This window comes from Heteronotia binoei, chromosome 14, assembly GCF_032191835.1.
Source record: "Heteronotia binoei isolate CCM8104 ecotype False Entrance Well chromosome 14, APGP_CSIRO_Hbin_v1, whole genome shotgun sequence".
Lineage (NCBI taxonomy): Eukaryota > Metazoa > Chordata > Lepidosauria > Squamata > Gekkonidae > Heteronotia > Heteronotia binoei.
In genome coordinates, this window is record NC_083236.1 from 26,979,764 (window position 1) to 27,007,258 (window position 27,495).

Below are 27,495 nucleotides of genomic sequence, written 5' to 3' on the forward strand. Positions count from 1 at the left end.
AATATTGGTTTCGAACTCCTCAATCTCTTAAACTCCTATCATGGAAGGTTAAAAAGAGAGTATCCTCAATGGCTATTTCTTCCATTCGTTCTAAAACTGGTACCTTGAAACATTCCACTAAGGATATTGTAGGAGTGTTTAAAAAGTACTATTCGTCTCTATATTCCTCCCAGCATCCATCAGCAGACCTTATTTCATCTTTCTTAGACACTCACTCAGTTATTAAGCCTGTCTCTCCTGAGGTTAAATCCTTTTTGGACAAACCTTTTACTGCACTTGAAATACAGGAGACTATCAAGTCTATGAAATCCAATAAATCTCCAGGCCGAGATGGCTTTATACCAGAATTTTATAAATTTTTTAACATTTTGTTGGCTCCCATCTTGGCAGACGCCTGTAATCAGTTTGTACAGTCTGGTTCTTTCCCTGTTACTTGGTCACAGGCAAAAATCATACTTCTTCCAAAGAAGGACAAAGACTTACTAGACCCTAGTTCATACAGGCCGATATCGCTCCTTAATTGTGATTATAAGATTTTTACAGCAGCTCTGGTGGCTAGGCTTAATACCTTTATAGGGAACTGCATTCATCCTGACCAATCGGGCTTTATCCCACACCGTGAGTTAACGGACAATACTAGAATGGTCCTTGATGTTATTCAATACTGCCGGAAATTTAATATTGAGTCTTCTTTTATCTTGTCTATTGATTTTGAAAAAGCCTTTGATTCCGTGGAAGTTCCTTATCTTACAACCTTACTGCAGAAAATGAACTTTGGCCCGAATTTTCTGAAGATAATCCATTCTTTATATAAATCGCCTTCTGCTATTCTTTCTATTAATAATTTGGATTCTGAAGAATTTAATCTTTTCAGAGGGACGAGGCAAGGTTGCCCATTGTCTCCTCTGCTTTTTGCGATCGCAATAGAACCTCTTGCTAATGCTATCCGTGATACCAATATTATCACTGGTATCCCTATTAGAAAGAAACAAATTAAGGTGTCTTTGTTTGCAGATGACCTAGTGCTTTTTGTTACAAAACCTAAGTCTTCTTTACCGGCTGTCTTTGATTTATTATCTGTATTTTCTTCTATATCAGGCCTTCGAGTAAACCCATCCAAAACCATTCTTTATCCCATCACAATTTCGGATGCGCTCCAAGACTCCATCTACTCTAATTATCACTTTAAAAAAATTGATAGATATTGGACATATTTGGGGATCAATATACCTTTGAAATTGGGAGATATTTTTAAAGTTAATCATCATTTATTGATTAAGGACATTCTTACCCTGCAAAAGAATAAAAATTCTTCACTCATTCCCTGGAATGAAAAAATTCAGATTATTAAATCTTTTATTTTCCCCAAATTTCTGTTTTTATTTCGAGCCATTCCTATTCTTATTCCTGAGGATTTATTTGTGGGTTGGCGTCGTTCGTTCTTAAGATATATTTGGAACAAGGGCTTGTCTAGAATAGGGTATGCAACTCTTATTCGTTCTAAATCCTCAGGGGGTCTGGCTCTTCCGGATCTCCATAAATTTTATGAAGCTGCCATTTTAGGTGGTCTTATTAGATACCATGATGCTGACTTAAATTCAGGTTGGAAGGCCCTAGAAGATACCTATCTAAATAACAAATCGTTTCACTCTATATTATGGGAATTTCCGAAGAATAGACCTCCTATTATCTCCTCCAACCTTTTTCTTAAAGCTATTTTTCAGATTTGGGACAAACGTCGCCTCTCTTTAGCCCCTCCAATATCTCCACTATCTCATTTTGTGGATGTTTCTTGGTTTCAACCGGGGTTTTTTTACAAGTCTTTTCCAATTTGGAAAAAATATAACCTTTCTAGGTTTGTGGATATTTTGTCCAATGGAAAAATGCTCGACAAAAAATCTTTGGAAGAGAAAACTGGTGGGACAAAAATCCCATGGTTTGAATACTTGCAAACTAACAACTTGGTGACATCACTCTTAAAGAAATACAATTTCAATCGACCTCTTACTTTCTTTGAACACTTGCTATATTCTCCTTTTTTAAAGCGGAAGGGACTGATTTCATTTATTTATAAGGGTTTGCTAGACACTGATGCTGTTGATTTGTTATCCTATCAAGAAATTTGGCAAAGGAATAGTTCAATTAATTTTCAGGAGGATGTTTGGCAACAAATCTGGTCATCTCCTTCGTATGTTTCAAAATCATTGAATATACAATTACAAACTCAAAAAATTTTGTTTCGGTGGTATTTAACACCTCAGAGATTAAGCCATATGGCGATAAATCAATCCTCCAAATGTTGGAAAAATTGTGGAGAGGTGGGCACATTTACACACTGCTGGTGGTCTTGCCCGAGGGTGCAGTCGTTTTGGGCAGTAATTGTGGCAAAAATCGAGGATATCACGGGCTATAGTTTACCCTTAAGATTGGAACTCATTTTGCTTGACTGTTGGAAAGATATTTCTATTACTTCTCTCAATAAATCCCTGATATCCCTTTTACTAGCTGCTGCTAAAATGGTGTTAGCCCAATTTTGGAAATCTCCCAATATTCCTCCAGTTAAAGCCTGGTATGCTAAAATCTGGGAGGTCTATGCGATGGACAAGATAGCAGATAGTTTATGCAATATAAACAATTCAGAAAGTAACGAATCTCTGATGTACAAGTGGCTTCCATTTCTTAAATTTTCTTTTGGTCCTGTAGATCAGATGCGTACATGTATACCTGGTAGATATTATGACATTATTAATTTGATGTAATTAATATATGGACAGAGTATTTATTTTTTTAATTCAGCTGCCAATTTTGTATGTGTGTGTGAATGTATGTATGTGTTGTTTTGTTTGTATTTTGTATATATATATATATTTTGTGTTCTGCTGGTATGCTATGCTTATACACAAAGAATGATTGCAGATACAGTCATTGATTGCTTTATTTGTATGTTTATTAAATTCAATAAAAAAGTTTTTGGACCAAAAAAAAAAAATATTAAAAAAAAAAAAAAAAAAAAAAAAGAGCAGCAGACTCTAATTTGGAGAACCAGGTTTGATTCCCCACTCCTCCACATGCAGCCACAGTTCTCTCAGAGCTCTCTCGGCCCCACCTACTTCATAGAGTGTCTGTTGTGCGGAGAGGAAGGGAAAGGAGATTGTAAGATGTTTTGAGACTTTTGAGTGAAGGGCGGGTTATAAATCCAAGCCTTCTTCCTTCTTCTAAATATAAATGGAAAGGCACGTCATTGCCTGGCTTGTGACAGAGCTATATTTTGCCTCCTAGAAGCTCTTCCCAAAATTTAGGTGATGGATTTGAGGCTGAATTTGTTGTACCTCAACTCTTAAGAGAGATTTGTCTCATCTTTTGGGGGGGAAACTAAAACAATCTGGCATTTAAAAGGGTACTACTAGCTTCTTCAATTCTTCCTCATTTTTGGCCAGCCAGCCAACAGCTGTTTTTTTCGTTGTGGGTTTTCTCATGGGATTATGCATTAACTGACTTTTCATGATTTCTCATGACTTAGCTTCCAAGATTTATCAAGACCTTTTGAAGGAGTCTACAGGGTGGAGGTGGAATCAGTTTGTATATTAAACATCTTACCAAGGTTCCTAGTCTTCAAAGGACATTTCCTTTTCCATAACATCTCTCTTCTACCTGGTCCAGTCATTAGTGCATGAACTGAATTTCTTGACTGAATACCCATTAAGACACTTCTAATGTGGCTTCCTACTCTTGGAGTTGCATTCTTTCATCAGCTTTGTTCAACTTTCAGCATTGGCTTTATTTCTGGATGGAATTTTCTTGCCCTGCTTGGGAGGTCCTCAAGTTAGCTCACACTTTTCCTGACTCTCTAATTTGGAGTCATTTCTGACATCTTTTCAAGCAAAGCTCTGCTGATATGCAGATATCCCTTCTATTCTTCCTAAGAACTGACCAAATGATGCTCATGTAAAATGCTAGGAAGATTTTGCGTGAGTGAAGGTGGAACTTCCTGTCAGAATGATTGGGGGTGGGTGGAGCAGCCAGTTTTTGGAAGACTATAAATAAGATAAACAGCTAGTATGATGTAGTGGTTAGAGTATCAGAATGGTATCCTGCAAACCCAGGTTTGAATCCTTTCTCTGCCACAGAAGCTTGCTGGGTGTCCTTAGGCCAGTCTCACAAATTCTCAGCTTAACCTGTCTCACAGGGTTATTGCAAGGATAAAATGAAACAGTGGATAATTATGTAAGCTGCACTGGGTTTCTGTTGGTAAGAAACGTGGGATATACATGAAACATAGAATAATATATATATGGGGTTTGCTGTGATTCTTTGCAGAGTATTAGCCCTGAAAGCCATCTGCATTTGTGCATGGCGTCCTGTTTGTGTGTGTTTTGAAGTTAGGTAACTTCCTGCCATTCCTTCTCCCAGGTTCCAAAGGCATGGAGTGTTCTCCTTCAACTCCCACCATGAACTCCTACTTCTATAAATTCATGATCAACTTGCTCAAGAGGTTTAGCAGTGAGCGGAAGCTGCTAGAGATGCGGGGTGCCTTCATCATCAGGTCAGACGAAGCAGTGCATTCACTTAACTGCTGTATTCAACGTCTTTCTTTAATTCTGCTGTATGAGCTCATACATGGTGTTTGGTGTCATAGTTTGATTGACAGTGAAGTCACTGTCCAACAATTACTGTCCTATAATGCTAGACTCTTTGTTGTATCCAGGCAGTCACCAAATAATGAATTATAACTTGGAATTATGAACCCCCTTATACTTCCTGTAGGCTAAGTAAAAGAATGTTCTTGTAGTGGGAAGCCCAGTTCCTTAAAACGCATCAGCAGTCAGCTTAAATGAGAATGAGAGAGAGAGAGAGAGTGCGCTGCTGTCCTGAAACATAGCATTTCCATTTAGTTGTCACATCTAATAGGCATAGAGAGAAAACTGCCCTTTGCTAATTTTACCTTTTAGCAGTCTGCTCTGGGCAGGAAGATATCACTGGCAAGCTGACTGCAGCTGCAGTACTATGAGCTTATGTGACGGAAGGACTTTTGCCTCTTTGCAGCTGTGAGGCCACTGCGCTGGCAGCATTTGATAGTCATTACCCCCACCCCTGAAATAATGCAGCGTGGCTCACTAGGGTTGGGTGCTCTGTGTAATCTGATTCCTCTGCCTGCTAAAAGAGAACCTTTGCTTCCTCTCCACTAAAGGAAGTAAAACAGTATGTGTGGGTAATGCTCACTCCAGTTTCAGTGAGAGTAGCTTTCTGTGCTTGGAGTCTTTTGATTTGATCTCCTGTGTGCTGGCTCACCCCATGGGTTGGCCCCACAATACAGGCCTGTCTCTGGCCTCTGAAGATGATCCCTGAGAGAGCTGATCCACATCCACAGCTCACTGCATGGGAACACTGATGGTCAAGGAACTTTTAAAGCGACTCCATCTGATGGTTGTGTCTTAAGAATTGAGCATGAGTTGCACCACCTGCAAGGGAGCATCTGGGGGCTGGGTCTCAGCGCTGTACCGCTTGGCTGCTGCAAAGAGGCATGACATCCTGCATTTTCTAGCAGCCATCTTTGCAAGACTTTGTAGGAACATCATAGGGAAAGCAATCTGGTTTTCCTCATCAGCAGACTTCCGAAAAAAGCAGCTCTCTCTTGCACAAGTCAAGGCTGACAAGGGTTGATTTTTCCATATGTGGCTGCAACTTGTCTTCCCTGAGATTAAATGTCATCTTGCTAAACCATCTTGTCAGCTCCTATTGTGCTGAGGCACATGAACCAGCTGGAACATGAAGACAGACTTTTACTGTGGGCTGACAGGGCTCTTTTTCTTTCCCCCCTTGGGCTGGTACATGGTGCAGGAGGAGTGGGAGACTTGTGTGTTCCTCTGTCCCAGGTTACATATTCTCAAGCTTTCTGCAAGGAGGAAGGGGAGTAGTGGAGACTGGCATAGAAATTGGCTGATACTATCAGCTTCCTGTGGAGGCTGAAATTATATGACGTTGTGTTTGGCTGGCAGAATGCTGTGAAATCTGGAATAGCACCAAAAAATCCTTTCACAGCTACTCTGAAAGAAAATAAATTATTCCAGGGGCTTCTATGTAGTTAGGCACACCATTTTTTCCCCTGTCCCTTCCCAGCTCTTGATAACTGGCACAATTATGAAGTGACCCTACAACTTGGGGTGCCTGTTGGTCATTCATACTTTGCTTATACATAGTGCTTTCATTGTTCAGGGTACTTCATGCACACTGTCCTTAGAACCAGTATTCCCTCTAAGCTGAGTTAGAATGAACTAGTTCACAGATTTTTAGCCTCCAGCTCACACGTTTTTGTCTTAGCTCAGGAAAAATGGCTCCAGAGCACAATAATTTATGCAGTAGCTTATAGCTTTAATGCCAGTAGCTCACAAAGCAGAATTTTTGCTCACAAGACTCTGAAGCTTAGAGGGAATATTGCTTAGAACCACCCTGCGATCTAGACTTGAATTTTCCTCATAGGATGAGGCCATGGGGGGCTGGGCTTGCTTAAAGTTTCCAAGGGAGTTTAAGGCAGAGACAAGCTTTAAAGCAAGAACTTTGTAGTTCCCTGCTTGGTCTCTTGGCTGCTACTCTACATCATCTGCCAGAGGGAGTTTCTTCCCAGACTTAGAAGTGGCACCATTGTTTCTTAACGAGCAAAAGGAGATGGAGTCGTCTAAATATGCTCTCTTACAGATTTCTAAACCAGCTTTTAAAAATGCATAGCAATCACTGTGTTCAGGAATGTGTTCAAATACTTGGATAGGAGGGTGCAACTGTGCTTTGAGGTGAGCCCTTGCAGTTCCTGCATGCTTAAAAATGTATTGTCTGTTAATGTTCCCATTCTCCTTGCATGAGCAGTGACCAAGATGAGCAGTAGCTATTTATATGGGGGACCTGGGTAGTGCTGTGAAGAGAGTGATATAGGAATTATCCATTAAAGCCCTGATAATCATGGGGTCGCAAAGAGTCGGACTCGACTGTGCGACTGAACAACAACAAAAAATAGAACTCAATTCCAACTATACTACTAAATTTTATGGCCTTAAAACTTAACCATAAATGATAAGTATAATAAGGGAGTATCTATAAAAATACAAATGTCCTTCATGGGAAAAGTGGGCTTTTTGTTTCTATCATGGTGAGACCCAGGTTCTTTGGCAGAGTGGTAGGATGGAAGATACAGAGGGTTGAAAACTGCTGGTATACTGGGATAAGAATGTAAAGGCCCAGCTTAATTCTCCCGACCTATGGGGCCCTGTGTAACCGTATTCCTTTGAAGTCATTGTGATAATGAGCCCCCCTGCTCGCAAAGTTTGTCGACACATTTTCCGACTTCTGCTTATTAGCTAGAAAGGTCCTTCAAAATATGATGCTTCCACAGCTATGTCCAGTTCCAGAGAGTCTGTTTTGCAATAGACATTAAAAAATGAGAAAGTTTTATGTGCCTCACTTCCAGGGCTTGTGCTTTGTGAGAGGAGAATTGCCCATGTGCCATCACGGCTATTGAATACGGTCTGCTTCTTTGACTTGCATATAGTGGCAAATCCTGCCTTTCTGCACTACATCAGTAGATCAGTTTGTTGATGGGATTTTTTTATGCTTGCAGTGGAATACTTGCTGCAGAGCTAGTCAAAATTCCCTCTGATGATGTGTGCATGAAAAATAAGGATGCTTGTGGAATTATCTCTTGAACTTCTCAGATTTTGTATTACTGGAAATATTTACCTGAGCAAAGATGTATTTCTGGATGATGATGATGATGATGATGATGATGATGATGATGGTGATGGTGATGATGATGATGATGATGATGATGATGATGGTGATGATGATTATCTTAAAGGCACAACACTCAGTAAATACATATATTAATCAATCATGATGAAATTTGATTAATTGATACTTAAAACAGCTAAAACAACAGCAGTATCAATTAAAATGTGTTCAGATGACATTACAGGGTTGCCAATTCCCAGTTGGAGGCAGGGGATCCCCAGTTTGGAGGCCCTTCCCCTGCTTCAAGGTTATCAGAAAGGGGGTGAGGGGGGAGGAAATGTCTGCTGGGTACTCCATTATATCCTAAGGAGACTGGTTTCCATAGGGTATAATGGATAATTGATCAATGGTTATCTGGGGCTTGGAGAGCTGTGATTTGAGTTAGAGGCACCAAATTTTCAGCATAGCATCTGGTGCCTCTCCTCAAAACATGCCCCCCCCCACAAGTTTCAAAAAGATTGGACCAGGGGGTCCAATTTTACGAGCCCCAAAAGAAGGTGCCCCTATCCTTCATTATTTCCAAATGGAGAGAAGGCATTTAAAAGGCTTGCAGTCCCCTTAAATGTGATGGCCAGAACTCCTGTTGGAGTTCACTTGTGTTTGTCACACCCTTGCTTCTGGCTTCACTCCCAAAGTCCCCAGATATTTCTTGAGTTGGACCTGGCAACCGTAGTCAATGTCGACTACCAATTTATACTCTTTTCCTAGAGGGAGGGGGGGAGTAAGGCCAGACTCAATGACAAACCGTTGCTGTTCTCAACTGTAGGCCTGTCAGGACATCTTACAGGGCCTGCAGAACTGGACTAAGTCCTGCAGGGCATGAATGTTACTAGACAGAGAGTTCCACCGGGCTGGTGCCAAGAATGAGAAGGCCTTGGCTCTGGTTGTGGACAGCTGGATCTCTTTCATGGCTAGCTTAGGCAGGTGGAACGGAACCCCTGAAACTTTTTTTAGAAACTGTTCCTGAGGAGGACAGAGCTTCTTTCTCTGTGGCCAACTGTGACATGGGCAAAGCCAAACCACTGGATCTTCTGCATTTGGGCCAAGAAGCAAGCCTACTCGGGATGCTGTGCTGCTCAGCTCACCTGTGCAAGGTGACTCTAACAAGTTTATTTGTCTCTCATTATTAACCCCTTCCCCCCCCACCCCCACCCCCACATTCACTCACTTGTTCACTCACTCATTACATTCACCTCGGGCTTTGCTTCATAAAAGAGCAGGAGTGAGTTGCTAGCAGAGGCTGTTTTTCATCTGTAAGCAGACAAATGAACTGTAGACCAGAGAGTTCTACATGCCACAGTGCACGGAGGGGAAATAGCAGTAGATTTCACCTCTTTTATTAGGAGCCAGGTCTGTCTCCACCTCCCCTTCATTTTGATTGGGGAAATAATAGCTTTTGCTCAAAGAGCTCTCCAGCTCAGCCATTAGAGTTGAGTCTCACTGCGTCAAGGAACCTCTTACTTCTCCCAGCTATAATTAAGAGGAAGCAAAGACAGCTGGACGTGCTGTGAGAGAGACACTTGAATCAAAGCGAGGAGGAGTTCCTCCATTGGTACACTTGCGCAGGAATAGACCACAGCACCTAATGCTTCTATGAACCATATTGCATTGCTGGTGTGAATGAGACTTTACTGAGTTATGTAAACAAAAAAGAAATTTGTGCCCCTGGAAGTGGCAGGGAAGTTATAGAGGGAGACAAGAAAAAAGGGAAGGAGGAAAGGAAGGGAAGAGGATGAGTTTTTCATAGCCATCTGGGAAGTGCAGGGCCAGTGGCAATGGAAGGTAGGCCACCTCGCAGCCTGCTGAGAAAGATAATAAAATGGTCTTGTGTGTGAGGTTGGGAGCGGGTAGGAATGGGTGTGAGTGGTTTTTTACCCCCATAAGAAGCAGTACCTCGTTCTTTACAAAGATGGAATTTGGGGCATGTAATTCTTCAGCTCATGAAGCATCTGAAACAGCTGAAATCCATTTCCAGCCTGCATGTGAATGGGCTAAATGTTTCAAGGCGGTCTCCGCTCCTTTTATAAACAGCTTGTTTGGAGTATGATGCCTCTTCTCCTAAATTCCAGTGGGGTGATTGTGTTAGTCTCTTGTACTGAAAATGCCAAAGTGTTCTGTGGCACCATGAGGACTAAGAGCTTGGTTTTAGAAGTCACTTTCATGGACTAGAGCCCTCTTTCAGCAGATACACCACATACGTCTTTAGTTTTGTGTGCTTTCAGAGAGGGAGAAATAGTAAGACATAAGTATCTTAAATTTTATACAAAATGCAGATGAAAACAGAATAAAACAGTAAGTTGTAGTCAGAAATAATTCCATTAGTGTGGGTGTGGACCACCCCAACTACTGATGCATTAGCAAAGTAAAATGAATGATTTTCTTTTTGTGAGTGAGACTCTCCCAGTTTTTATTAGCTCTGTTCACAGTTATAGCGAATACATGTATGATCTGTGTACAGTGTGCACTTGATTTTTCTTTGTGCATATGTTGAATAATTCTCATGTTACGTACACGTGTGTACAGCTAAACGTGTGATTTAAACCCCACATTTACCCAGCTATTGGCTCCAGCTTCGTTTGTAAAGTGAACACACATTGGCTGTTTCTTACAAATGGATGTGCACACAGACATTCAAGATATACGTATGTTCTTTGCAACATGCAAACAGGACTGTTTAAATCAGGTGTGAAATTCTGTGCGGAGTAACGCTTTGCTTCGGTGGTCTTAAGCCAGAGGTCCCAAATGTGGTACCCTTGGCCACCTCGGCACTCACCAGCACCTTTCCTTGTGCCCACCAAGTGTTTTTAGAAAGTGGGTGTGGCCAGGTGAGGATTTTGCCCAGTGAGACTTCTGATTGACCTTTGGAGATTTAATTGGCTATGCAGATTGTTTTTTAAAAAAATGTTACTTTGGCAGCAGTTGCCACCACAGCACAAGCATCTTCACTGTGTGACTGAAGGTAAGCCACAGTAACCCTTGTGTGTTTGGCTCTGCCATTTTCTGGCTGTGCTCACATTCTGTGTTAGAATTCCAAAGGATCCTGCAGGCTCAAAACAGTTGGGGACTCCTGGCTTAGACTGTAGTAACTTTTTGAGACTAGTCTATTAGTATCAGATCGGTATATTTTTTTGGGGGGAGGGGGGTATTTTTATGCCTGTGTGAGTGTGTGCACACCTGGAAGTCATGGCAACCTCTGGTGATTAACTCCTACTGGGGGTGTGGAGGATGTTCATGAAGGTGCTGAATAAAGCCTGCCTCTACTTCCCGATTGCTGGTATTCCAAGGAGGTCTCCCACTCAAGTACTTGTCAGAGTCGGCCCTGTTTGGCTTCAGAGATCTGACGAAATCAGGCTTGCCTGAGCTATCCAAGTCAGCTCAGTATATGAATTCTGCAGTGAGCCTCTAATCAGAGGGGATTCGCAGAGGCTTCTAAGATTTGGGGAGGATCAGTCTTTTTAAAATAAAATCTTCACCACAATTCTTGCCCTCAGATGGATTATATGGTAGTGTGTATAAAGGCTTTAAGGTTCTCTAGGGAGTGGGGGGAGTTTTATTGCGTGCATGTAGAACACTGAGGCCAGAGTTGAAAAAAGAACAAAAGAAGGTTTATTTATCTACAGCACTTTAAATGAAGACTTCATCAGAGGCAGGCTTTCTTAGCAGACCACGAAAGCCTGGCTTGGGGCACTAGGCTCATTTACTGGGTGCAGTTTCAGGATGGATTTTAGGTTCCATTGCTGACAAGCCTTCACTTACCCAGGCACCAGGTGAGAATCTCTTTAAGTGCAAAAAGATTCTAACCATGCTGGTCTGCTGCTTTTTTCAAGAGTCTGAGTAAACTATTACAGGTCTGCTTATCACCAGAAACCCACCTAAAAGCCCAGGGTTACTTGGTCAACAGAGGTAGAACTGTTTACCAGACAGAGGTACACCCCAAACACCTGCTCTCTTCCTGTCCTTTCCCTCACAGCCAACCAGCTCTCTGGTGTTAGAGCAGCATTCAGATAGTCCCTAGCACTAACAGCTGATCAGCTGTTATACCTTTCAGGGGCAGGACAAAGCCTCCTGTCCATTAGAAATTCCAACTCAGCAGTGTGTATAATGCTTCAGACTGAAATGATAAATAAGCAGCAGCAGCACTCGCTGTAGAGTGTAATACTTATTCTCAGCTTCTGAAACTGGCAGACCAAGGAAGGGGCTGTGGTAGTCATGAGCAAAGCAGATTGAGGAGCAGCTATTTAGAATAGGTCACCGTCTTCATCCTTTGAAGAGTAATGGCTGCCATTAATTATGGAACTTCCCAGAAAAGAGAGTCCTCTCGGGTGTGGAAGCAAATTTTTATAAGACATGTATAAGGAGTCTTTTTCCAGGGATCTTGGCTCCTTGGGATCTACGTGGGGAGTCCTGGACACCCTTTTGTTTTGATCACTTTCATGATAGTAATTTCTCATTATGTGGACTGTATCCTTGGAGCTCTGCGTTACCAGCACTCCTGACTATTGGCAGGATATCACAGTTGCCCTGAAGAAACACTGGCAATCTTTCTGACAATCACCATTCTGGACTCTTCAGATGCAAGCAAGCAAAGATGGATGTCATCAGTTTTCATGGATGATGCCACAGCATATCTAGCTGTTAAACTTTGTGACATGGTCCTCACTCACAGCAGCTTCAGGTATGTGGAGAAGCATCTTCATGTAGGCAGCACTGTTGTGGGATGTCCACATGGGCTCATTCTATACACGGGTTTATAATGCTTCCTCAGCTCCTGTTGCCAAAGTGCTTCACCTCTTCTTGAAATGGACTGATGATATTTCAGTCATTTTGTTCAGTAGGAAGGATGCCCTTGAGAAATTTTACCAGGGCTTTTACAAAGTCTGCTCTGCAATGAGCCAGGACCAGTGTGTGCAACTGGACCATTTCTTCTTCTTTTTTTGTGTTTTGAGTGCATGTGCCTGGAAGTCATGGTTGACTTCTGGTGACCCCTACTGGGGCTTAGATGTTCAGAGAGGTGACTCTATTGCCTGCCTCTGCATCCTGGCCCTGGTATTCCTTGGAGGTCTCCCATCCAAGTACTTGCCAGAATTGGCCCTGCTTAGCTTCCAAGATCGATGAGATCAGGCTTGCCTGGGCTATCCAGGTCAGGCCTAACTAGGTCACTTGATGAACTCCATTGTACAACTACGTGATAGATACAGAAACACCACTTTGTACTAAAAACCTACTCTACTCCTGAGTACCAACCCTGCCCCCATATCTATTGAAGCACTTCTATCACTGGACCCTGCACAACCAGCCATACCCTCAAATGCTCATGCAGTAACATGTGCATGTAGAGCTGATGGTGACATCCAGCCATGAGCATCCTGTTTCAGACTGCAGGGGCACGAGGAAAGATGCATGATTCATTTGTTTGAAACAGCTCCCCAACCAACATGTAAAGAAAATAGAAACCTTTCCTGCTTCAAGGCTGAGTTTCTGTGGAGATGTCTTCTCAGGGTTCGGCTGCAGAAATTCTTCAGATTGGAACTTCTGTGTCCCTTTTCATGCCGATCCCTGATAACATCTCAAAGGGAGATGCTTTTTATATAGCCCAGTTATCACATCTGACACTAACAGTTACCTCTAGGGTGGCAAAATATTCAACTCTGATCCCCCCCTTAGCTAGAGAAATAGTCCTCTCCTTTAACACTGTTTGTTCCATCTTTGAAGCCTGGTTCGTTTCTTTGGGAGCAGTTTCAGTTGGGCCTGGTCCTCTGGAAGGATATGTTCTGCATCATCTGGACAAATTTTGTCCACTTCTGTCTTGCTGCTCCTTTGAATCAATCCATTCTTTCAGTGTGCAAGCACATGAGCAAATGCTCCCTTGGCCCACTGAGTCTTCAACGTTGTTCTCGTAACAGCATTTATATAACAGTTGTTCTGATGCTCAGCCATTCACTGTCTTGCAGTTGTCCATTTGGTTGCAGGGTGGTGGTAATCTACCCACTACTTTGCTGTAGGTAGAATTTTGATTCATTTTTAATTGCTGTGTGCTGAGAGAGACAAAGAAGGTGCCCTTTCATCCAGTAATTTGAAGATCGCCCTTGTTTCTAGATCAGCATGCTCTGGACATGAATAGATGTTCTTGTTTTGTAGTCGTCGTCTTCAACACGTTCAAATTATTAAGGTTGGGAGCAGTTTGTTGATATTTGTGTCGCCTTCGCAACCCCTCACACTCCCCCTTGTTAACCTCCATAAGTCTCTTGGTTGCTCTCTTTCACGTGCAGTCCATCTTGTCCTCTGATTACCCTAGCAATTTCCAAGTTGCCAAAAAAAATATAGCTAGCTCTTAAAAAACAGGCCAAATGCATTTACCTGGAGACATCTAATAAAAGATTACTGTGAAAATACAGCCAAGAAGCCACTTGTATTTTTCCTGTCACTCAATTGATAGTGGTATAGAAGTCTTATTCAATGTCTATGTCAATGCTAGAAGTCTCCAAGCTGGGATGGGGAGCTGGAGTGCTTGGTGTTCAGTGACAATTTAGATATAGTAGGTATCTCAGAAACATAGTGAAATAGGAAAAATCTATGAGATACAATCATCCCTGGGTATAAACTCTATAGGCAGGACAGGGACAGACAAGTTGGTGGTGGTATTGTGTTGTACATCAAAGACATAATGGAATCAAATAAGTTAGAAAACATCAGGGGAATTAACTCCCCAACAGAAGCAATATGAGTGGAAATACTGGTCCCAAAGGGTTACTTAAGGGGGGAGGGGAGTTGACCTGATCAAACCCTTGAAGCTGATCTTCAGATGGAGAAGGAAACCAGGGACGTGACTATAACAACTACCTTCACACTGACCGGGTAAACATGTGCTTGAGTCATATTATAGAAATATGGTTCCTAGACACCATATAAATGACTATGCTGGAACTGCTGAACACAGAGCCAACCAGAGGGTTAGTGATCTTGGACTTCGTTCTGAGCAGGTCTTAAGACCAGGTGAGAGATGCAGAGGTTGTTACACCAACTGGGAACAGTAAACTAAATGCTATTAAGTTCAGCATTCAGGTCAATGGAAAGTTACCCCAGAAGTCCAAAACTGTAACATTTGATTTCAAAAGGGAGAACTTTACAAAAATGAGGGGAATAGTAAAAAGGAAGCTGAAGGGGAAATACAAGAGAGTCATATCCCTAGAGGATGCTTGGAAGCTATTTAAAACCACAGTTATTGAAGCCATGTTGATTGTGGGGAACTTCCATATTCAGAGGCACTAAGCCCCTGAATCCCAGAGCCAGAAGACAACATCAAGAGATGGCCTCACCCTCTATGCCTTATTGTTGGCCATCTGGAAGAATTGGTTGGCCACTGTGTGAGACGGGATGCTAGACAAGATGGACTCTTGGCCTGATCCAGCAGGGCTCTTTTTACAGAGGGAAAATGACTGCCGTATGGGCAGAACCACGAAAATCTAGACTTTCCTGCCCATTTAGTCTTTGTTGCAGTCTTTCCCAAAATGCTGTAGTAAAGCAAGTTTGGTAACAATCACAGTTTAGAAAAGAGACAAATAAGGGAGAAGGTCTAGAGGTTATAAAATTATGCATAGGGTGGAGAGAATTGACAAAGAGAACTTTTTCTCCCTCTCCCGAAATACTAGAACCCAAGGGCATCAAGTTCAGGATGGACAAAAGGAAATACTGTTTTACACAGAATTTGCTGCCTTAGGGGGTAGTGATGGCTACAGAAGTAAATAGCTTGAAAAGGGGATTAGATAAATTCATGGAGGATGAGTCTATCCATGGCTACTAGCCAAGGTGACTGAGGGGAACCTCCACATTCAGAGGCACTGAACCTTCTGACTCCCAGAGCCAGGAGGCAACTTCAAGGTCTGATACAGTAGGGTTCTTCTTATGTTCTTAATGTCCTGTACAGTGTAGTTGGAAGTCATTAAAAGTGCTTGGGAAGTAGCTGTTGATTGTGATTCCACCTCTCGTCCCCAGTCCTTGCTCATTTCATCCACCTGACTTTTCAATTAATGTGTTTTCATATGTTCTTGTGAGGAGGACAACAAAGTTGGCTGACATTGTCCATTATAAACTGATCTCCTTCTCATCAGCCACCTATGTGGCTAAGTCAAGGGTGTCAAATGTCTGGCCCATGGGCCAAAACCAGCCCACTCAGGGCTTTAATCAGGCTATTGGGGCTCTTTTCTCCCCTCCCCCCTTTATCCTCACCTTTGGAAGCTTGGAGGCTGCCGAAGTTTCCGGTTTCTTCTGCCTTGTCTTTGCTGGCTGCAGCAGGAAGCAAAGTTGCAAAAAAAATGTAGAGTGGATTTTCCATTAACGACTCTGCACCCAGATAATCTCTCTGGGCCCGGAGACCTTAATGAAAAATCCATTACATGTTTTCCTTGCAACTTGGTTTGTGCTGCAGCATTTCTATGACCAGCTGAAGCTGTTGCTTCCTGGAATTGTATCCTTGCAGATAAAGGGTTGATGCTTTGAGCCAGCTTGTCTCTACTGAATGAACTTGAGAACTGGTGCCTAGTGGGTACTCTAACCTGGTAACTCACAGCCAAAGGGGAATATTACTCTGCAGTGCCATTCCCAATTTGAGTAGACCCAGAGAGCAAGGAGAAGCTTACAGTGCCCAACCATTGTATGCTTTCCTTTTTGCCTCTCCCCATCCCCATTCCCAGATGCAGCAGTTGGAACATGGAGTAGACGTTCACCTTTGATGTTTTCCTAGGCTCAGAGTGTTTTATATTTTCCGTTACTGCTGTGATCCTTGTGCTTTTTCTTGATGTTTTATTTTGAAAGTTGTATTGCCAGATTCCAGTGCCCCCCACCTTTCCTTTTTAAACAAAATATTGCAAGAGTTTTTAAAGCATGTTTGTATTTTAAGTTTAAAAAATAATATCTTTAATTGTGTTTGTCTGTGTCCTTTATAAAGTTGATATTTCTGCTACCTGGCATTACATTTTATGACTCGCATGGCTCAGCCTCACAAAGTCCCATTTATACCAGATCCATCTCTCATGAATTCGACACTCCTGGTCACGGTCTGGGCACCATCAGGAAGCAGAGTCCAGGCCCTTTGAGGTCTTAGCAAGGAGAATCAGAACAAGAGCCAAGTTGAGGGTATGAGAGCATCATCATCCAAAGCAGGTGGTCTAGAAGCCAAGAAAACCAAGCAGGGGTGAGGTCCAAAGAACCGAGGTGGATGTGAGAGGTCATCACAGATGCAACTTGTTGCTTCCACTGAGCAGGAGCTAAATGGGCCTTCAGTGATCCTTCAGTTAGCAAGCGGTGGGGCTCCTGTTAGTACTCAGGGCTTCCCTGCAGGTGTGCATCTTGACGACAGGCTGCTAAGTCCCGGTGGAGTCATTCTCTCAGTTGAGCTACCCATGGAGGTGAGTCAGGCAGGCTTTCTGTTTGCAGCTGCACCTCGTCAGTTGCTGCTGGTCCAGGAGCGGGGAATGCTGACTCAAGTGGCCGAGGCAAGCTGTCAACTCTGGAGGCATCAGAGGGGCTGGCTGCAGGCTCTGATGGTGCTGTCAGCTCAGGTGGGGGCTCAGCACGATCACCGTCACCCATGAAGCCTGGGCTAAGCAACAGTTGTTGTACCTCCCAGATCCTCTCTAGATTCACACAACTCATCTTCACTTTCTCACTCCTTGCTCTCTGTGCAACTTGTCAATGGAAACTACCACTTTTCTCCCTCGTGTCATTTTCACTGTCCCAGCTCTCTCTCTTCCTACATCACTTTTAGCCTGATGCCTCAAACTCAGTCTGCCTAGGACTTCACTTCTCTTTTACCCTCCCAAGTTTTCCTCTCCTCATGTTCTGTAGAACATGAAGGAAAGGCCAAACTACACAGTACTAAGGAACCTTGCTTTCTGCGCAGCCACATGTCAACTGTGAGGAACTAATTACCTCAGATAATACCACAGGGCCCAAATCACCTCAAGATTGAAGTGCCTGGAGAGGAGCTCCACTCTTACCCCCTGTTCTTTTTTCCTGATCCTAAACAGGGCACTTCTTGTCCATTTCAGGGCTGCACATACTTTGGGGGACATTGTCGTGGGTATTTAGAGCTGCTTTAAGCAGGGACGGCAAGATGTTTAATGACAGCAACTGGTTATTAATACTTTTGGCTATGGCAACAGGTCAAAAGTCCTGGGTCTCAAAGTTGAGCAACAATTCAGTTTTTCTTCTACAAATGTGATGTCTGTACAGTTCCATTTTGTGTTTAACACTTCAGAACTTGTAGAAAAGCTTGGAAATCTCAAAGCAGTTTGGGAACCAAAGGATACAGTTTTCTCTGTTGTTTGTGCTAAAAAAAATTCTAGTGCTTAGAACAAGCTCTGCAAATATATGTTTACTCACTTTGCTTAATTCTGCTTCCAAGAACTAAGGTTTTACAAACAACTGGGATGTTTGGCAAGGACTTAACAGCAAAGGCAGAGAAAAGGAGAGAGTGTGAGTAGATGTGCCAGTGAATTATAGTGTGTGGGGGGGGGGGAGGGGAGAACTGCAGCCCTTCCCCTTCCCTTCCTTCAGCTTCTGAGGTTCCAGCAAACTTCCCTGTGTTGCTTATTTTCCTTTCTTTAATGCTGATACATTCATGATAACAAAGTCTATGCAAGTGTAAAGTATATAACACTACCCACCTCTGTCCTTTTAAGCCCCAGTTTGTTATTTGTTATATATATATATATAGTCTAATACCTTGAGGACAAGAATATGATATATAAGTTATAGCCGGGTTTGTTTGCTTTTGTGTGTGTGTGAACGAGATAATTGAATGAAACCAGTGATTTTGATGCCCTGCCATTGATAGGCCAGGCTAGGCTTGTCTTGCCAGATACTGGAAGCTAAGCCGATTTGACCCTGGCTAGAATTTGTATGGGAGACCACCAAGGAATACCAGGGCCATGATACGGAGGCAGACTGGGGCAAATCACCTCTGAATGCCTCTTGCCTTGAAAACCCTATGGAGCCATAAGTCAATTGTGACTTGACAGCCCTGTCTGCCACAGGCTGACTCAGCAGATACAGGAGTGAAGGTCTCCAGCAACCCCGGCAGCCCCTTCTCTTCCTTAAGGGGTTAAGAAAGCTGCATACAGAGGCTGGGAGGAGCCATTAAGAAATTGCTAGCCATCCTACACAGTAAAATTTAGGGATGTCACAAATGTTGCAGCATACTGTTCAGGAGACATACTTAAGAACATAAGAATATAAGAGAAGCCATGTTGGATCAGGCCAATGGCCCATCCAGTCCAACACTCTGTGTCACACAGTGGCCAAAAAAGAAAGGAGGCTCACTAGAAGCCCTTCCACTTAGCCCCCCAAACACCAAGAATGCAGAGCATCACTGCCCCAGACAGTTCCAATAATATGCTGTGGCTAATAGCCACTGATGGACCTCTGCTCCATATTTTTATCCAAGCCCCTCTTGAAGCTGGCTATGCTTGTAGCAGCCACCACCTCTTGTGGCAGTGAATTCCACATGTTAATCACCCTTTGGGTGAAGAAGTACTTCCTTTTATCCATTCTAACCTGACTGCTCAGCAATTTCATTGAATGCCCACGAGTTCTTGTATTGTGAGAAAGGGAGAAAAGTACTTCTTGCTCCACTTTCTCCATCCCATGCATAATCTTGTAAACCTCAATATGTCACCCCGTAGTCGACGTTTCTCCAGTCTAAAGAGCCCCAAGCGTTTTAACCTTTCTTCATAGGGAAAGCGTTCCAAACCTCTAATCATTCTAGTTGCCCTTTTCTGGACTTTTTCCAATGCTATAATATCCTTTTTGAGGTGCAGTGACCAGAATTGTACACAGTATTCCAAAGGAGACCGCACCATCGATTTATACAGGGGCATTATGATACTGGCTGATTTGTTTTCAATTCCCTTCCTAATAATTCCCAGCATGGCGTTGACCTTTTTTTGCAATCGCACCCTGTCTTGACATTTTCAGTGAGTTATCTACAACGACCCCAAGATCTCTCTCTTGGTCAGTCTCTGCCAGTTCACACCCCATCAACTTGTATTTGTAGCTGGGATTTTTGACCCCAATGTGCATTACTTTGCACTTGCCAAAATTGAACCTCATCTGCCACGTTGATGCCCACTCACCCAGCCTCAACAGATCCCTTTGGAGTGCCTCACAATCCTTTCTGGTTCTCACCACCCTGAACAATTTAGTGTCATCTGCAAACTTAGCCACTTCACTGCTTACTCTCAACTCCAAATCATTTATGAACAAGTTAAAGAGCATGGGACCCAGTACTGAGCCCTGCGGCACCCCACTGCTAGCTGTCTTCCACTGTGAAGATTGCCCATTTATACTCACTCTCTGTTTCCTATTAATTAGCCAGTTTTTGATCCACAAGAGGACCTGTCCTTTTACTCCATCTCGAGCTTACTAAGGAGCCTTTGATGAGGAACTTTATCAAAAACTTTCTGGAAGTCAAGGTAAACAACATCTATTGGGTCCCCTTTGTCCACATGTTTGTTCAGCCCCTCAAAGAACTGTAACAGGTTGGTGAGGCAAGATCTTCCCTTACAGAACCCATGCTGAGTCTTCCTCAATAATTTGTGTTCCTCAGTGTGCCTACTTCTGTCCTTGATAATGGTTTCTACCAACTTTCCTGGTATTGAAGTCAGACTGACTGGCCTGTAATTTCCCGGTTCTCCTCTGGAACCCTTTTTTAAAGATGGGGGTGACATCTGCTACCTTCCAGTCCTCAGGAATGTAGGCAGATTTCAATGAAAGATTATATATTTTTTGTCAGGAGATCCATAAGTTCACCTTTGAGTTCTTTCAGAACTCTTGGATGTATGCCATCCAGACCTGGTGACTTATTAGTTTTTAATTCGTCTATCAGTTGTAGGACCGCCTCTCTTGTCACCTCAATCTGACGCAAGTCTTTCAACACCCCTTCCAAAATTAGCGGTTCTTGAGTGAGCAAACACTTCTCATCTTCCACAGTGAAGACGGAGGCAAAAAATGTATTCCACTTCTCAGCCATTTCCCTATCTTCCTTCAGTAATCCTTTTACTCCTTGGTCATCCAAGGGCCCCACTGCCTTCCTTGCTGGTTTCCTGCTTCTAATATATTTGAAGAAATTTTTATTGTTGGTCTTTATGTTTTTTGCAATATGCTCCTTGCATTTGTTTTGCCACAGCCTGTGTTCCCTTTTATTAATCTCACTTGGACTAGCTTTCCACCACTTAAAGAAATCCTTCTTACCTTTTACAGCTTCTGTAACTTTGTTTGTTAACCATGCAGGCCTTTTCTTATACCTGTTTGTGCTTTTCCTAACTTGTGGTATATATTTTCTCTGAGCTTCTAGGATTGTAGTTTTAAATAGCCTCCAAGCTTCCCCAAGAGTTTTGACTGCATTTACCTTTCCTTTCAGTTTCCTCTTCACATGCCTCCTCATCTCAGAGAATTTACCCCTTTTAAAGTTAAAAGTGGTTGTGCTGGTCTTTTGGGGCAACTCTCTATTTATACAAATGGTGAAATCAATAACATTATGGTCACTGCTCCCAAGTGGTACAATCACTTTTACATCTTTTACATCTCTCACCAGGTCATGGGCATTACTTAGGACCAAATCCAGGATCGCCCCACCCCTGGTAGGTTCTGTGACCATCTGCTCCATAACACAGTCACTGAGAGTATCTAGAAACTCAATCTCTTTCTCTCGACCAGAACACATATTGACCCAATCAGTCTTATCAACTTAACCTTGTTTGACACTTAGAATCAGATGGTGAACAGATTAGGGGTATCTTTGAATTGCTCTGAGCAGCTTCTGTAGCTGTGGAGCAAATTTGCAGCTGCCTTTGGGTTGGCTGACTCACAACTGATGGGGAATCAGCCGAGAATTGGTTTTCTTATCCAGCCCAGTCCTTCAGCAAAATAGTTACACAGTGAAGCTGTGAAAGGTTGCTCCTCCCTCCCATCCAAACTGGGCAGGATCAGAAGCAATGGTTTGGATCTCTACATTGCAGAAGACCAAGCTTATTCCCGCCCACACAAACACACACTGGACATTACATGGTAGGCATTCTCTTGTTGCCCTCTTGCTGCTTTATTCCAGGCAGCAGAAGGAAAATGGGAGGGGGGGAAGCTTTGCACATTACAAAATTATGGGTGGCTGTGATGTCATTTCCAGGTTTTTACTGGAAATGACACTGGGTTTTCAGAAGTCCCCCCCACCCAAAAGCTCTTGCTATTTGCAAGAACTGAGCTGACAATCTTATTCTGCCTTCGCCTCCTCCACAATCTCTTTTGCAACTCTAAATGAAGCACTTTTCTTCTGCAAGGTAGACCATGACCATGACAGAGGTGGTGCTGCACTATTGGTCAGTTAGCACCTTGTTCCAAGTCAGGTGTGCTTTCCATTTTTCACAGGAGCAACATGTGCTCAGTGCTCTAGATAGAGCTAACATTAGCTAAGAACAGCACTAGAGATGTATAGTGAGAGTCTAGTTACTAGTGGTGGATTAACTCCAAGATACAGGATCTGCGTTTCTTCACACACACACACCCCCAAAAGCTTTCCTAGCTTCCTTTGGGTATCAGTGTGAACTGCAGGAAGAGAAGTATTGGTGGAGTGGCAGGTAGCAGGCCTATAGACAGAAAAGTTTGGGTGGAGGGGCCTGGGAGCTTAAAAATTTGGTGGGGGGGGGCTGCTCTCTCACTGTCCCCTCTCTCTCCTGCTGCCCTTCCCTCTCTCTCTCTCTCTGACGCTCTCTCGCTGCCCCTCCCTCTCTCTCATTGCTCCTTTCTCTCTCGGTCACTCTCTCACTAACGGAGGGGCCCTGAATAGGGAAGGGGGGGTTAATAGAGTGGCCTGGCCCCCTTGGGCCTCCCCATAGCTACAGACCTAGCAGGCAGTCACATTGGGCCAGGAGAACATCAGTCATTTGATTTCTGCCCGGGAGCTTAAGATAAAATAAGCACCTCTTAAGTGCTCTGGGGGTCTTGCGGGGTGTGCTTCAAGTGGATTGGATTGTCCTGTTTGTACTCCCTCTTCGATAGTGAAATTTCTCTGCCACTGGAATATGACAGACCACAACTCTGTTAAGTCAGAAATCAGTGAAGCTACTTAATCCTAGCTCAAGGGCAATGTTTAAATCCCTTCTTGCGAAGACTGTGTTCTAGCCAATGTATAAAACTGTGCTTCTCCCTAAGAGGCGGAGGACATCTTGGGTGTTTCCCACCGTCCAATCAGGGAGGCAGGAATCTTAAAAAACTTCCCCTTCCTGTGGATGTGGGAACCACCCTCCTTCCAGTTTATTTCCTGCCTCGACAGGGAGTAGCAGCGTTTAGGCTAGGTTCCTACCCTTTCTCATTACTTGCCTATCTCTTTAAAAAAAAAAAAAGATACTTTTTCTTTCCCCTCAGTTCCTACCTTGTTGTTCATCTCCTGATATTCTACCTCAGATCTTTTTCTGCCTTCTCAATCCGTCCTTCAGTCCCTCTCAGCTTCTCTGCCTCCTTCCCCCCCCCCCCCCGCTTTCTTCAGCGCTTCAGAAACGGCGCGGCTGTTTAAACTCAAGCCGCGGCCGAGCGCACAGCATTCAAGCCGCAGAGGAGAGGGAAAATGGCGCGTCGGTCAAGAGACGCGTTCATGGACGACGACCTGGTTCCTGACGCCTGGCGCGGAACCGAGAGGCCCGCCTCCGGAGCCGGCATGTCTTCTAAGCTTGCCTCGGCTACCGGCAACGTGCCCTGTAGGGGCGAGAAAACCCAAAGGCGAACGCAGGCGGCGCTGGTCTTCCCCAGCCACGGAGGAGGCTTCCTCGTCAGGGCTCTTCCCCACTGGCAGCGGCCATCTTGGGGAGCGCAAAAAGGCGCGAAACGGGGACAGACCTCAGCCATGCAGCTTCCAGACGCAGGAACGTCCCGATGCCAACCTCCTGGCGGGAGACTCAGTTGCAGATGTGATCCAACCTGCGCTGGAAGCCACGCAGACCTGCCAGCCCCAGTCGGGCTTGGGTAACGTACCCTTTATGGGGCCCTCCTTTTTTACTGAGTTTCTTGAATCAATAAAGCAGACGGTGGGGGCAGCAGTCAGGGCATCTGGCCATAGGAGACCCAGGTCCCCCAGGTCCAGTTCCCCCTCCAGATCACCTTCTCCAAAGAGGTCCAGAGGTAGCTCCAGCCACCATAGGGCTTCAAAGAAACCTCTGCTCTGTGACCAGATGGAGAGCGAAAGATCCATTTCTGAGACCCACTCTCATGATTCCTATGGGGGAGATCGGGAGGAGGGCGAATTCTTATCTGATGAGGAGATAGAGGACGTTGCAGTTCCGGAACCCTCATCACGGTTTTTTCAAGGCAGAAGAGTTCCAACCTCTTTTAGCCAAGGGGCTGTCTGCTCTAGACTTACAAGCATCACCCGAGGAGCAGGAGTCTCCCCACCCACTAGCCAACCCCAGAAACAAACCCAAGGGAAATACGGAGTTTTTCCCCAGATTCAGATCCTCTGAAAAGGTTTTTCCCTTCCCTGAGTTCTTTGAGCGTCAGTTGAACTCTGAGTGGGCCAAACCTAGTACCAACAGACAGGTACCCAATTCTATCAAGAAGCTCTATGAATTACCTGCCTTTGCTAACGATATCCTGCAAGTACCATTGGTGGATGCACCAATCGCAGCCTTACAGTCTGTTAGCCTAACAGCCTTACAGTGTGTTAGCTGAGGATGGCCATGGCTCGGTGCGAGACAACTGGGACAAAAAGATAGACTTGGCCTTGAAGAGGAGCCACGAAGCTACGGCTCTGGCCATCAAGGCAGCTGCGGCCACCTCTATAGTTTCCAGAGCAGCGATCGTCTGGATAAGACGGCTTACTCAGCTACTGCCGGACGTGGATAAACGGGTCCTGGAAGGTACCAGCAGACTCCTTAGGGCCTCCGAATTTTCAGCGGATGCCTCATTGGATGCCCTCACTTTCTCCGCTAGAGCAATGGCATCAAGCACTGTAGCAAGGCGGGGGTTATGGCTCCGGGCTTGGCCGGCAGACGTGCACTCAAAGTCCATCGTGTCAGCATACCCATTCCAGGGAGAAAAGCTATTTGGAGACACCCTGGATAAGATCCTGGTGGAAACACGGGATAAGAAAAAGGCCATGCCCAAGTATCTGCGCCGCTCCGATAAGAGAAGCTTCGGGTCTGGTTCCTTTCGTGCCTCCTCCAGCTTCTCCAAACCAAAACAGGACTTCAGAAGAACAACCTGGGGACAGTCCAAACAGAGTTTCCAAAAGGGCTTCTCCAATTCACGATTCCAGAGGAATCAGCCCGATAGGTCCGACAAATTTGAGAAGGGCCCCAAGCCCAACAAAGCATGACTGGAATTCTATTCCAGTGGGGGGCCGTCTACTACACTTCCAGCAGGCGTGGGCGGCCTCAAGGGTCGATGCTTGGACGTTGGAAATTGTTTCATGGGGTTACCCCATAGAATTCAAAAGGGCACCTCCTGTTCGTTACTTGGTGTCTCCTCTTCGCTCAAACCCAGAACAAAAAAGCATCACCCTCAAAGCAATTCAACATTTGCTGCAAATTGCAACGATAGAACCTGTTCCTCCATTGCAGAGAGGTCAAGGTGTCTATTCCATCTTCTTCACGGTGCCCAAGAAAAACGGGGGCTGGAGAGCGATTCTAGACCTGAAATTTTTTAAACAGACATATCAACCTCCGTCACTTCAGGATGGAGTCCATCAAATCTATAACGGAGTCCCTGCACCATCAGGACTACATGTCTTCTCTGGGCCTAACAGAGGCATATCTGCACATTCCAATCCTCCCAGCACATCGCAAGTTTCTTCGTTTTTTGCGTAAATGGGACTCACTACCAATTCAGAGCCTTACCCTTCGGCCTGGCGACGGCACCACGGGTGTTCACCAAGGTGTTGGTGAACCTGATTGCAGTCCTCAGACAGAGAGGGATACATGTGCACCCCTTCCTCGACGACCTGCTGATAAGATCCTCGTCGAGGGAGAGTGCGGAGCAGGACGTTATACACACCATATCCTGTCTTCAACAACACGGGTTCATAATCAACATTCCCAAGAGTCATTTACAACCGTCCCAGAGGCTACAACATCTGGGTATGGTCATCGACACAAGGATGAATTCTGTTTTCCTCCCAGAAGACAAGATACTGAGGACCAAGGCATTGGTGCTCCAGTTAGTGCGGGAACCATTGTCATCTCTCCAGACCCTGGCACGACTTATGGATCTTCTAGTCTCAAATCTGGAGGCGCTTCAATGGGGTCGCTTTTCACACCAGACAACTTCAGATGTTTTTGCGCCCTTATCAGATCCAGATCATGGAGAAGCGCCCTATGTCGTTGTCTGTTCCCAAGAAGGTCAAGGAGAGTCTCCTGTGGTGGACGAAGGACCACAACCTGCGTCAGGGGAGAACGTTCCTCGTAGAAAAGGAAATACAGCTCCTTTCGGACGCCAGACTTTCAGGTTGGGGGGCGACCCTCAACGAGATACCTACCCAGGGCCAGTGGACACCCGAGGAGGCGAGTCTTCCCATCAACCTTCTGGAACTCCGTGCGAACGGACAATATCGCTGCCAAGGCCTATTTAAACAATCAAGAGGGGTCCAGGTCGACTTCCCTTCGCAAGGAGGCCGTGAAACTGTTCGAATGGGCGGAGAGACATCTAAAGTCCATAAGGGCGGAGCATATCAAGGGGACTTGCAATATCAAGGCAGACTGGCTCAGCCGGGAGAGCATTCAATCGGGAGAGTGGTCTCCCAACAAGAAGCTTTTCTTAACGCTTCGGCCCGCCGGTGTTGGACCTCTTTGCGTCTTCTCAGAACCACCAGCTTCCTCGATTCTACACGAGGTACTACCACTACCAAGCGGAGGCCACGGACGCATTAACTTCTCCCTGGCCGCAAGGCCTTCTATACGCCTTTCCCCCAATCCCGATCATTCCGAGGTTGCTCAGAAGGATCAGGCTGCTAAGGGCCGACGTCATTCTGGTTGCTTCCTGGTGGCCGCGACGTCACTGGTTCTCATCAATCCAACAGATGTCAGTAGCGGAGCCGCTTCACTTACCAATCTGTCCAGACATGCTGTTACAGGGCCCAGTGTGGCATCCTCATACAGACTGGCTGAGGTTGACCGCTTGGAGGTTGAATGGCGCTCTCTCCTAGATCTTGGTTATGCAAGTGACGTGACGATCACCATCCTAGCATCCAGAAAAAGCTCCACAACGCGGATCTACGACATGTCCTGGAAAGCCTTCCACAGATGGTGTCGGAGAAAAGCCGTGGACCCGTTGCATCCTTCTGTCCCCAAGATCCTACAGTTCCTTCAGGACGGTCTCCATTCTGGATTGAAGCCAGCTACCCTCAAACGTCAGGTGGCAGCCTTATCCTCAGTTCTCCAGCAGGTGGACGGCGTGGACCTCTCATCTCACCCCCATATTCAATGCTTCCTTAGAGGAGCCTCCATGAGTTCTCCACCACAAGTACATCGGTTTCCTATCTGGAGATTGAACCTGGTACTCTCGGCCCTAACAGGTCCTCCTTTCGAGCCCTTAAGTTCTGTATTCCTAAAGTTCATGCGTATGAAGACCATCTTTCTGGTGGCAATAACATCGGCCAGAAGAGTTTCAGAGATCGGGGCCTTATCGGTTAAGAGGGAACTGTGTGTGTGTTCCACAAGGACAAGGTGGTCCTCTATCCGGACC

The 27,495-nt window shown here is 44.7% G+C and overlaps 1 protein-coding gene across 1 annotated transcript in view; it reads left to right on the forward strand.

Moving 5' to 3' along the window:
* Window positions 1-27,495, forward strand: part of VAC14 (VAC14 component of PIKFYVE complex) — a 167,932-nt gene that overhangs the window by 73,637 nt on the left and 66,800 nt on the right. Inside the window, exon 14 of the mRNA XM_060254122.1 lies at window positions 4,411-4,543. Within this exon, the coding sequence (XP_060110105.1) occupies window positions 4,411-4,543 (133 nt within the window). The remainder of the gene's footprint in view (window positions 1-4,410; window positions 4,544-27,495) is intronic.